Here is a 12,312-nt window from a genome sequence, read left to right as displayed (position 1 = left end):
TGCAAATGAGGCTCGGCGATATTCCATGCTTAGCCTCATTTGCATATTACTCGCGCAAGAAGACGCGAGTGTAGACATAGCCTAGGAGTGCATCTACACAGCACTGTTATTTCTAAATAATATCGAAATAACAGGCGGCTTAGTACGACTTCTGTAAACCTCATTCCACAAGGAACAACTCCTCTTCCGAAATAGCTGTTTCGAAATAGCTGCAATGTGGACGCGCCGCTGCTGCTATTTTGAAATAGCTCCTCTCCAGGGCTGTTCTAAGTAATTGCTCCCCAGCGCTTCCAAGATAACACATCCACATTAGGGGAGCCTGCTTCGGACTCATTTTGAGACTTCCCTGTAGTGTGGATGCTCTATTTCTAAAGAAGGTATTTCGGAATATATCTTCTGGAATAGCTTATTCCGAAATAAGCATGCAGTGTAGACATACCATAATGGCAGTTGGGGCCTTGAGGCACTGCTTATAAATAATAATGATCATGCTGCATAGAAATTGCAGGCATTTGTGAAAAACATAAAACCTCTTTCTCCCTCCTCCTGCCTCTCCACCCCCAAACAACCAATTCTCTATGTGTGGGCTAATAATCAGTGCACAGGCTAGAAACCAAGTTCTCCTCCTAGCTCAGTTACCAATGCCCCTGGTGTCTTTATTTCCCTATCAGTGGCACGGGAAGAGTGGTGTGAATTAGGTAAGTCGTTGTTCAGATGGTCTCCTGCCTTACTCACCTGGGGTACAATCTTGGGCTTCATCCACAAATATGGCATCATATTCAAAGAGGCGTGGCTTGCTAAGCTGCCAAAGCTTCAAGTAACCTGGAAGGAAGATTGGACTGTCAGGTAATTCAGATGTGAAAGTCACAACGCAGGGCAAATGACTTTCTGTTTCACGAGACACCATCCACCTGAAATCCAGTTAGCTTTTAAAGCAGGGCTACTCAGCATGTGGCCCGTGGCCCGTTTGTTTGTAGCCAGCGGTGCAGTTTGGGTTTACATGGGGCTCAATATGCAGCCTGCTGGTGGGAACGAAAGCAAAAAAGTAATCAACATAATGGTCTTCTGTTGCTATGCGTTTTAGCATTAAATTTAGTTTTAAATTCCTGGACAGTCATTGCTCATTAAAAGTGCTGTCATATAGATGGAAATAGGGTAACTATTGCATTTTATTAATATTAAATAGGGCCTGCGTGTTGTGTAGGCTTGCCTTAACCTTTGTATTCATGCCCGTCAGTGTGAAAGAAGCTATTTGCATATATTTGCACGTATACGCAACCACGCTTAAGTTGTGGCCTTTGGCATGTGCTGTGAGTATTACTGTGGCTCCAAAGTTGAGTAGCCCTGTTTTAAAGTGAGTTAAATGCAATTTCTGACCACAGATGTTATGGATTTATACTTTTTTTTTTTTTTTTGCTTCTGTATGTTGCCTTCTCCCTTGCTTGTTGTGAAAGACAAACCACCAAAGCGGAAACTAACTACAGTTCTGCCATAGTCCAGCAACTATCAAAGAAACACAGGCGCTCCAAGCATAAAACTGGGGGAAAAGATAGGTTTCTGTTTCCTCTGATTGCCTGCAATAATAGCCAGCCCCTAGGTGTAACCTGCATAAATCTGTCCTAAAGGGTTTTATGTACTAGCTTTGCTTTTTAAAACTGACGTCTCTTTTAGCCGCTGCACTGTCTCTGCCAACGTACCATCCCACGTCATTTTACAATTCAGTTCTGTATATCCATGTAGCGCTTGCATGTTGTCCCAGATCCGTCTTGCTTCTTCAACAATGACCTAGAAAGTAACACCAGAAGACTCCAGGTAGATTTTCATGCACAAAACAATCTCAAAACGTCACACTCTGTGGCCTCAAGTCTGCTGCTGTAATTGAGATGACAAACCGATAGTTGGCACAATGTCTAATTGCGGTATCATGCCTCTGGTATCCCTAGTGACTTGCCTATCAGGTTTCAGCTTCTCATATAAACCTGAACAACTGTAGCCACTTTTCTCCTAGCTTCTATCTCTGACCTCATTTCCTTCCTGTGTGGACTGTCCTTGTGGCAAATAACACTGTGCTCCTAATGTATGTGGTACGCCCTCCCCAAATCCACACACTCCTAATAACCTCACGTCTGCCCTGTCACAAAGCCCATTCATTTTTTTTAAATAGCCCAAACCAAGAATTCTATGAAGCAGAAACTCAAGATAAGCATGTATCAATAAGGAGTAACCACGCCACCATTTCGCTATAACAATTTTTCTTCGTCATCCAATCCTCTTCTTTGTCACCCATCATATCAAAATTTAGGCCCTAATTCTGCAAAAAGTTGTGCACGGGAATAAATCCACTAGCTCCTAAGAGTGAATGGGAAATTCTGTCTTCATGACTATTCATCTCTTGGCCTCTCTGGTAAGTTTGCCCATTAGTTCTAGCTGTATAGGTTGATTAGGGGGGGGGTTTGTGTGTGTGTGTGGGGTATAGACAATGTCAGGATAACTGGACCTAAAAATTTACCCTAGCAGTAAGCTCAGTTGTAAAAAGTGAGTGAAAATTTGTAGGTAACCACAATAACCAATAACAAATGTTGATGAGAAAAAGGTACAAAAACCAGAGAGACTATATCAATCCAAACAGAAAGGCCTACTGATATAACTCAACGACTGCGTGAAGATCACGCTTGGTAAGCAAGAATGGTGTGAGACTGGAAATTAAATTACACTTGGCACGTCAGCAGTTAGTTCTGATAGGTGAGCAAAATGGGTAAGAGTGGGGAAAACGGGAGGATGGGCTATTTCACGCTTTCAGGGCCCTTAATAAAAGATTTTGGGGGGACTGGCAAATCCATTGGCAGAATTCCTGCAGGAAGGGGCATAGGGTAAAACGGATTTGGGGAGAAATTGTTTTAGCCTTTATTGTAAGTTTACTAGATGAAATTGTTTTAATGCTAGTTTATACATTAATGTTTATACGGATTTAGGAATCCTGGAGATTGCTTTGTTCTGTCCTAATAGAATTGTTCTGCCCTGGTAGAGGTTTGCTTTTGAAATTATTGTACTGTTCTGTGGATGATTGGAGTATGAGTAACTAATGCCAGCAAATTACAAAAGAGGGAGCCAAGAAACAAGTTGCCAGCACCATCATCGTCAAATCCGAACGGCAGGAAGGAGGATGCAAATGGACGATCCAAATGTGTGAAAGGCACTTGCCCTGAATATAAAACAAAGTAAGGAAATGAAGGATAGCTGTGAAAACAAAACACTGCTCATGAAAAAGAACTGCACAAGCAACCAGCTTGTAATGAGCCAAGAATTACACAGCAGAGTCCAGAAGCTTACAGACAAATCAACTGCTATAAAAAGGAAAGGGGCAGAAGCCAAAGAAAGGGCTTTTGAGTCGTTCTGCAACAACAACGGTGCATCGGTTGTATCCAGCTAAGGACCAGCTCCTCCATGCGTGCTCAGTCAAGCAACCATAAATACTAGAAACTATAACACCAACCTTGAGAGAGAGAGAGAGAGAGTGTGGGGGGGGGGGGGCAGGTATAAAGGCATGCATATGCTAATTTTTAATATTTTGTACTTGGAAGTAAATGCAGCATAATGCCATGTCTGCCAAAAAAAAATCTATTTTTATACACATGACTGGGGAAGGCCATCAGGTTAAGCCAGCAGAGATAGGCCCTGCCCTGCTTTACTTCTCCTTCCTTTGGGTTTTCCTCTCTACTCCACTGTTTTTCCTCTTGTTCTCTCTCTCTCTTGGCTTTCCGTCTGCTCTGATCCCGAAGCCAACTGTACCACAAGGCACCAAAACAAGATGAGACAGCTCCCCCCCGCCTAGCCTGAGAGAAGATGGCACAAAAGAAGAACCAGACCAGCCAGATGACATCTCGGACTCCAGACTGGGAAAAGAACCAGAGGTGAGTGAGCCGCTTTTGTGGTTAACCTGCCAACCCAGAGCATCTGCCTGTGAGCGATTTGCTGCCTGGAATGCCAAGATCATCAACAAAAGCCGGTTTTCTTCCACCTTCGCTATCCTGTCTTTTTCTTCCTTTGCGTCTGTTTGTCACAAGCAGGAAAAGTAACCAGCCTTCACATCTCTAACCTGAGCAACTCAGCTAGGCCTTTGCTCCCCACTAAGACGGGTTCTCCAACAAATTAAGGGACTCTACCTGATGGTCTTTCTTGAAAAGGATGTTTCAGTGTGTGCTGATTGCATTTGTCTCCTATAATCATTGAAATTTCAATTTTAAACTTCTTTGTTACTTGTCTTAGCTTTTTCTTCCACCACCTGTATTTTAGTTAACAGAGTCTTAAATTTTAGCATAATCTACATTAGGAAAACTAGAGTAGCATAGACATTACACTGAAGGAAGGGGCTCTACTGTTGCTACAGTAAATACATCTCTTCAAGAGACTATAGCAGGGATGGGCAATTTTAGAAGTGGGGGGTGACTTCACAAATTTTTGAAGTGGCCCCAGGCCACCCTGGAAGGGGCGGGGCCTCAGGTGGAAGGGGCAGGGCCTCAGGTGGAAGGGGCGGGGCCAGGCTTCCCGTGCTTCCCTGCCCACAGACCCTGATTAGTCTGGGGATGGGGAAGCACGTGAAGTTTTTGCCTCTGCTACCCTCCCCCAGCACCTAGAGAGAACCTCCAGCTGAACAGCTGGTGGTTCCCTCTAGGTGCCGTGCGCCCCTGGCGGTGGGGGTAGGGGAACGCATGAAGTCTCTCGCCCCCTTCCCCCGTCTTGCAAGGAGTGCGCGGCACCTAGAGTGAACTGCCAGCTGTTTTAAACTGTTCACTCTAGGATGCTGCACGCACACCCCTGGTGGAGGAGAAAACCTCGCACACTTTCCTGTGCCCAGGTCTCAATTGGCTGGGGGTGGGGTGTGGCAGAGTGGCCATGGGATGGATCAACCAACTTGGCAGGCTGGATCTGGCCCATGGAAGCTGTCTTGCCCAATTCTGGTAAGGAAAGGAAAAAGTTCTTCCACCAACCCAGAAATGTCTACACCGGGACTTAGTTCGGCTTCATTACAATTGCACAGAGCATGACATTTTTTCATAGGCCTGAACAATGTAGATAAACTAACCCAGTTTTGTAGCATAGACCAGTTCTTTGTGTGCTTCCCACACGGAGTGTTTGTGTGTCTGTAAACTTCAAACCTTGTTCCACATGATTTATGTTGACAGTGACAGAGTCATGTTGGCACCTTTTAGCTTTTTGGGCTTGGATATTTCAGCTAATTTAATATTTATGCCACCATTTGTCACTGGGAACTGGACTGAATCCAGTACTTCAGTCTCAGCAGGCGGCCATTTAGCAGCCTGTGCGAAATGAATTTCAGTCAGCCATTTCTGACTTGAGATGGCTTTAAATTGGTGATCTAGCTGTGACAGATTCTTCATCTCATTTTAGGCCCCATTTATAGAGGGATATAAATTGAAGCACTTAAGTCTTTGTGAGGATTTACTTCATCAATTGAGAGAGTTCTGACTTCTGAAAATGAATCTCTACTATGCACTTGGCTGATGAACCCAAAAATGACTTATTTGAAGAAATTAACACGTTAAGTGATTGTTATAAGCATCCAAAATATTAAAAGCCAAAATAAAAACCCCAAACCCACCCTGCTTAAAGATAAACCTGTTCTAGACTCTTCCTAAATGTTAAAATGAAATGATTTTAACAGCAGTATATGGGCGAATTAAAACACAAAACTAAAATTTAAAAAACCAGTCAAACAGCTAGCTACTGTCAACGTTTTGTTTAGCCATACCGCTACTTATGAGACATAGGAAATGAACTGTACTCTTGTGCCAGTACCGATCCTCTTATATCCGTCCAGTTATTTTTATACCACTGTCAACACTGAAGTACTGAAATGCCTTCCAAGTATTAACAGAAACCTTGGGCTCTCAAGTTTCTCCCTCTGCTCCTAAGATGTACATATGGGATTGATACTGAGGGCAGGCTAAAAGCCACTGGAAACATTTTCCGGTAACTTTAAAAGACTTTGGATCAGAGCAGCGATGAGTTTCGGATCTCACCTGCTGCTAGGGGATTACACTGGAAGACACATTCCTTTTTCACACACCAACCCAGGGGAAACAAGGAGAAATGCATTGGATTGGTTATATCTGACTGCTGAATCATAAGCACCACTAAATCACTGGAGTTTGCATTGAGGCATGTTCCACTCCGGCCCAGCTGAACTCTCACCTCTCCCTCAATACTCACTTTCTTCTCCTCTTCAGAGACTAAGACCCTCATTCCGTGTGTGTTTTTGCACCATATGGGGGTGTGCTCCACCGATATCAATTCATCTGAAGAAGCAAAAAAGCTTTCAAGTGTCTGAGCTACTGTCTTTGCTCTTACGAAGAGAGACTGCCCCTGGCGGTGTTTCAGTAGGAAGCTGATCATGTAGGGAGACAGTTTGGAAAAATTCAGTTTGCCTTTTTCTTTATAGCTGTGCCATGGACAAAAAAAAAACCAAAACACATTATTAGTTTGCAAGAAAACCCACCAGAGAAGCGATATACCCCTTTGTTCTATTACTAACACTCAAAGGGGCTATCTGGCTCTCCCACATTACCACAGTGTCTGCAAACGACCCAATCCTTAACGTAGCTACACCTTCCCAACATTCCTATGATGTCGGGAAGTTCTATTGTTTTATAGAGGAGGAAACTGAGGCACAGAGCAGCTAAGTGACTTGCCCAGGGTTACTTAGCCCACATTTCTGGAATCTCAGGCTAGCACCATCACTTCTGGGTCCTCTTGGATGAAAGGATTCAAAAACTGCTGGTTGCAACCTGTGACATGTACGGGGCTAAAAACTCAGGGCCAGCCCTTGTCTGAGCCTTTATGATCTCTAAAAAGTCCTGAAAGGTTATTTCAGAAGAAGGGCTCGTCCACCCCCACCACACACACATTTTTTATCCTTAGAAATACCCTGGATTTCAATTCTCATCTTCCATGTTTTGCTGAAGATCTTTATGGAGGACCTAGTTCGGGAGCGGGCCAGATGCAGCCCGTGGGCTTTCCTGCTGGGAGTCTCAGCCACAGAGCAGCCCCATGCTGCATTAAATGACTAGCTGCTCCCTGTGGCTCTGATTCGGGCGCCGGGAGGGAGAGGCTCTGCACGCTGCTCCCTCCCCCACCACTCAGTTTCCAGCCAATGGGAGGTGAGAAATTATGCTGGGAGCAGGAACAGAGGGCGAAGCCTCCCCCAGCTCCTGGAGCAGAGAGCCATAGGGAGCAGCCTGGGGCTGAGGCAGGCAGGGAGCTCTCCTTGGGATCCTGCAGGGCTGCTGGCCGGCAGCTGCCTAGGAAAGTGCTTCCTGACCAGATCCTGCCTCTGACACCCAACCCCTCCTATACTCCAACTCCCTGTCTCAGGCCACCACCAAAACCCTCTACAGCCTCTCAACCCCAGGTCACAATTCCCTCCCAGACTCTGCGTAAGTATCTAAAAGGGTATCACGAGGAGGAGGGAGAAACATTGTTCTCCTTGGCCTCTGAGGATAGGACAAGAAGCAATGGGCTTAAACTGCAGCAAGAAAGGTTTAGGTTGGACAGTAGGAAAAAGTTCCTAACTGTCAGGGTGGTGAAACACTGGAATAAATTGCCCAGGGAGGTTGTGGAATCCCCATCGCTGGAGATATTTAAGAGCAGGTTAGATAAATGTCTATCAGGGTCCTGCCGTGAGGACAGGGGACTGGACTCGGTGACCTCTCGAGGTCCCTTCCAGTTCTAGTATTCTATGATCCCCTCCTACACCCATAGGTCAGAATCTCTCCTGTACCCATTCTCCTTCCTTGACCCTGCACCCCAATCCCCTGCCCCAGATCACAATCCCCGCCTTCATCCAAACTTGCTCACAGACCTCACACCTCCTCCTGCACCCCAGTTCCCCCAAGCTCCCTTCTGCACCCAACCTCTGTCCTAGTCCTCACACCCCTTCCATAGAAAAGTGCGGCCCTCAACCACTTACCAAAATCTTGGAGTGCCCTCCCTCCCCACTAAAAATTATTGCCTGCCCCGACTTAGATACTTCAGTTTGGCATCCTCACAGTCTTAACTGAAGGAGTGGCAGATGCTGAATCTTTAGCAAAAGGGGGGTTATTTCCAATTGTTTACTGAGACCTTTAAGTTAAACAAAAACTTGAAAAACTAAAAAAAAAATTCTCCCCCATCTCAGGCCTTGTCTGTATTCCAAATTGCTCTCATTTATCTTTAAACTAGTTTAAAGCGGATTTAGTTAAACCAGTGTAAAACTGTGGGCTCAAAATAAAACTAGATTTAAACAGCATTAAGAGTGTGTCCACACAGAGCTCTGCACTGGTTTAACTAAATCAGTTTAACAGTAAGATTCTAAACTGGTGAAACTGCGAATAGACAAGGCCTCCAAAGCCAATTCAGGAAAGCACGTTTGACATTGAGGATGTGCTCAAAGGGTACATCTAAAATACATGGCTCCGTCGATGGAGCCATGTAGATTAGTTTAGTCGGCAAAGGGAAATGAAGCGGCGATTTAAATAATCGCCGCTTCATTTAAATCAAAATGGCCGCCACGCTGTGCCGATCAGCTGACTGACGGCACAGTGCGGCAGTCAAGATGGGGATCTGCTGACCCCAGAACCCTTTGTCGGCAGATCTTGTAAGCAGTCTAGACGGGGTTCTGCTGACGAAGGGTTCTGGGGTCAGCAGATCCCCGTCTAGACTGCCGCGCTGTGCCGACAATCAGCGGATCGGCACAGCACGGCGGCCATTTTTATTTAAATGATGCGGCGATTATTTAAATCGCCGCTTCGTTTCCCTTTGCGGTCCTGCCTAATCTACATGGCTCTGTCAACAGAGCCATGTAGTTTAGACACACCCAAAGGGACATAAGGATGTCTGATTATGTGGTTTCTCTAGAGTGTTAATACTACCAGCAATCCAAGTCATCCGTACGCTCATTCCAGAGGAAACTGGGAAGATTAGACCTAAATTTCTAGTGTAAAAAACCCAAGTAAAGACAAAAACAAAAAAAACCCTCCTAGGTCTTCTTTACACCTCACAAAGAAAGGGGATTTTTTTTCTTTTAAACCCCCCCAAAAATGAAAAAAAAGAAATACACAAAGTGATACATATAAGCAAAAATATAATTCAAATAGGATGTTCTGCAAAATTCCCTGCAAGATGCATGTTGTCATTTTTTTAAAACATTGAAAAGGGGTGAAGTAAAGATTTCTATGCCAATTTAGTGCCCTGCAGAAGTGGCAAGAGTGCAAACTTCCCCCGTACGCTGCTCTCAGATGATATGGAAGAATCATCCTACAGATCAGAGGCTAATTCAGCTCTCGGTCTCTGCTGATCTGAGAGGAAGGCACTGTCTGGTGGCCTGCATGCTGAGAGTCCGAACAGCAGTTCATACCCAGGGAAATGAGAAGATGGTTACGTACTGTTTGCCGACACTCGTGTACGCCAACGAATGGAAAGTCCTGCAGGTGACGTTACAGGGGAAGATGCTCTTCCCATTATCGACGATGGCCTTGTTAAATGCCACATACAGAAAGCTGAGATGGGGAAACTTCTCTGCATATTTGATCAAAGTCGAGGTCTTCCCCGTCCCTGAAGAGCAAAGGAAAGAAAGAGGCTCTTGCATCAGAATCCTCAGCCACTCTCCTCATCTCCCCTTCATTATTAGCCCACGCTGTGCAATGTGGGTAAGATTTTCAAAGCCAACGGAAGCATTTAGCCAACCAATCTCTGTTGGGGTGCGTAAAAATTAATAGGTTTCAAATGGCCTTTTGCATAGTGGCTCAGGGGTCAGCCATGACATTACCCTTAAACATGCTTTTTCCTTTTGATTTTGTAGTTTGGGAAGATAGGGTCTGGTTGAGACCAGAATTATCCTTGATGTATAAACTTGCTCTCTCTCTCTGTTCTGTAGCCTAGGAAACCAGGTAAGTATGGAGTTGCTCTATTTTGTTATGTCTCTTGCTTATCCTCCTTGGCTCTGCATAATATATCTTCAGGGTCAGATTCCTTGTAATCTCTGTAACCTGTTAGTTTGTAGTATAAAAGTGTTGATTCAATTAGAAATTATATAAATAGTAATTAGGGGCCGGTATAATTGTATTCATTATTTGCTTATTAATATTCATTTCATGGGAGTTAACATTACTAAATAAGGTTTTAGGAAAAGTAGTGATAGACGTGTGAATGAACATACTAAAATAGATAAAAGATTCTGACTATTAACAATTTGGGGTCACTCGGACATTATGTTGAATATCCAAGGCAAACGTAGGCAATAAAGCAGTTCCTTTTACCCCATCCACTCCTGGGTCACCTGTTTTTTCTCTAACATCCTCCACTGAAATTAATGGGGCTGCGTGGCTAAGTCAGCTTTGGAAATCTCAACCTGTAGCCGCAAATGTTATGAACAGTCACAAAAACACACTGCACTTTTTAAACACTCCTACTAACCTGACAGGAGGACATTCTGGGGCAATGAATTGTACCAGTTGTCTAGACAGGGGGCACGCTGAATTTTCGGTCTTGTGTGGGCGTGGGGAGCAGGTGACATCCCTACCAGCCAGTCAGGGGCCAAGGAGCTCCTGTGGTTGCAAACAGACTGAACTCGTGACTTGTTAGGCTCCCAGGGCACCCAGACTGGGACCCTGTGGCACTGTGTGACTGGTACCCTGTAAATGCTGCGAGGGCCTGGGCCCTTGGAGGAAGATGGGCCGGTCTGTTCTTCGCTATGTAAGCCCTGTTCCTGACCAAGTGAGAGCCTGGACTGCCGATGGGGCTGACAGCAGGGCCTCCCTCGCGGAAAGAGCTATGGAAGTATTTTCCTGGTGTTGGGCCTGCTTCCTACTCCACCAAAAGGGATGGATTCGCTAAAAGGCAGAGCTGGAGGACTGTGCCCAGATCCGGACCACAGGTTTCCATCAGGATAGAGAACATGGACGAAGTAAGCAGAATGCCCGCTCTCACCTCCAGGGGGCGACCTTGGGACATAATCTTTCACGATTTGCAACGTGTGCATTTCACCCTCCCCCGCTTCCTTTCTCTTATTTCTAGGTGTTGCATCATAGTATCCTGGTCTGTGTGGTCTCCAGGGCAGGGGCTGCCTTGTTTACCTGTTTCTATGGTGCTACTGTAATACTACAAGGAAGCCGGTGCCACCTGACTCTGTTTTTTTGTGTGTGTGTGTGAAACAGTGTACCACAGCTAACTCTCTGACTATCGTAATACTGCTCCTAAGAGCTAGGCCAAAAAAGGATTTCCTTTAATAATTTACTGGCCATAATTTCTTTTCTGTGCCATTACAAGACTCCCTCTTTTATTCTGCTTTTCTGAGAAGCTGGAGTTACGTACAAATATTCTGAAAAGCGGCTTATTTCCTCCTTACATGTTTATTATTTGACTTCTACACAAAAATCTACCCCCTGATTTATTTCTGTTAGCTGTAAGCCGTGTTTGCTCCTTGTACCACCTCCACTCCAGCAAAGACAAAACACAACAAAACTGGAGTTCACTTAATTGTCTAATAAGCTCATTCTTTTTTTTATAAAGCTTCCCTGCAACTTGTTTCACAGTCTGTTTTCTTACCTGCAAATGCCATAATTTTCACTATTTGACCAGGCAAGATGGCATGGTTTAGGATCCTTTGCTGTTCATGGGTGAGTTTTATATCAAGCGTATTGCTAAATATAAAAGTAAGAGCAAAGCAATTATTTTTCTGGGTTAAAAAACACAACCGACGAGGAACATATAGCGATGGGAAAGAGCCATAGTTAAACTAAGATTTCTGGGTGATGAAATTGAATGAAGGGCTGTGAAACAAATGAAAAAGGGTTGAACCCCACATGCTCAGAGAATCTATGCTATTTCCCATCATCCCTCCCCCCATTTTACAGATGAGGAACCGAGGCATACAGCGGCTAAGTGACTTGCCCAAGGTCGCACGGGAAGTCTGTGGCAGAACAGTAATTGAACCTGATTTCCCAAAGGCCCGGGCTTGTGCGCGAACCACTGGACAGTCTTTCCTTTAAGTAACAAGCATTCAGCGACTTGCATCAATACAGATGACAGGATGGAGTTTGCAAGGGCAAGAGATATACCAGCAAATGCTTGGTGGCTGGTTTGCCTCACTGCCTCTCTTAAATAAGGAAATAATGATAATAAACAGGCATTTATTAAAATTCTTTCCTTTTCAGCAGCAGTACAAAGGCATTGAGGCCCCGCTGTGCTAGGCACCATACACGCTTTTCCCAGCGGACCATCAAGCTTAAATTAGACCAGCCATCGTCTCTTCTGCCC

The 12,312-nt window shown here is 44.9% G+C and overlaps 1 protein-coding gene across 5 annotated transcripts in view; it reads right to left on the bottom strand.

Moving 5' to 3' along the window:
- Positions 1-12,312, bottom strand: part of FBH1 (F-box DNA helicase 1) — a 52,836-nt gene that overhangs the window by 20,777 nt on the left and 19,747 nt on the right. For all 5 annotated transcript variants that reach the window (XR_012902905.1, XM_075925131.1, XM_075925125.1 and 2 more), the window contains exons 8-12: positions 11,602-11,696; positions 9,441-9,609; positions 6,232-6,460; positions 1,698-1,785; positions 736-822 (exon numbers count right to left, since the gene is read on the bottom strand). Coding sequence is in view for 4 of the 5 variants with exons in the window: in XM_075925131.1 (XP_075781246.1) it covers positions 736-822; positions 1,698-1,785; positions 6,232-6,460; positions 9,441-9,609; positions 11,602-11,696 (668 nt within the window). In the remaining variant the exon portion in view is untranslated. The remainder of the gene's footprint in view (positions 1-735; positions 823-1,697; positions 1,786-6,231; positions 6,461-9,440; positions 9,610-11,601; positions 11,697-12,312) is intronic.

Source organism: Pelodiscus sinensis, chromosome 1, assembly GCF_049634645.1.
Source record: "Pelodiscus sinensis isolate JC-2024 chromosome 1, ASM4963464v1, whole genome shotgun sequence".
NCBI lineage: Eukaryota > Metazoa > Chordata > Testudines > Trionychidae > Pelodiscus > Pelodiscus sinensis.
This window is presented reverse-complemented; position numbering and strand designations above follow the sequence as displayed.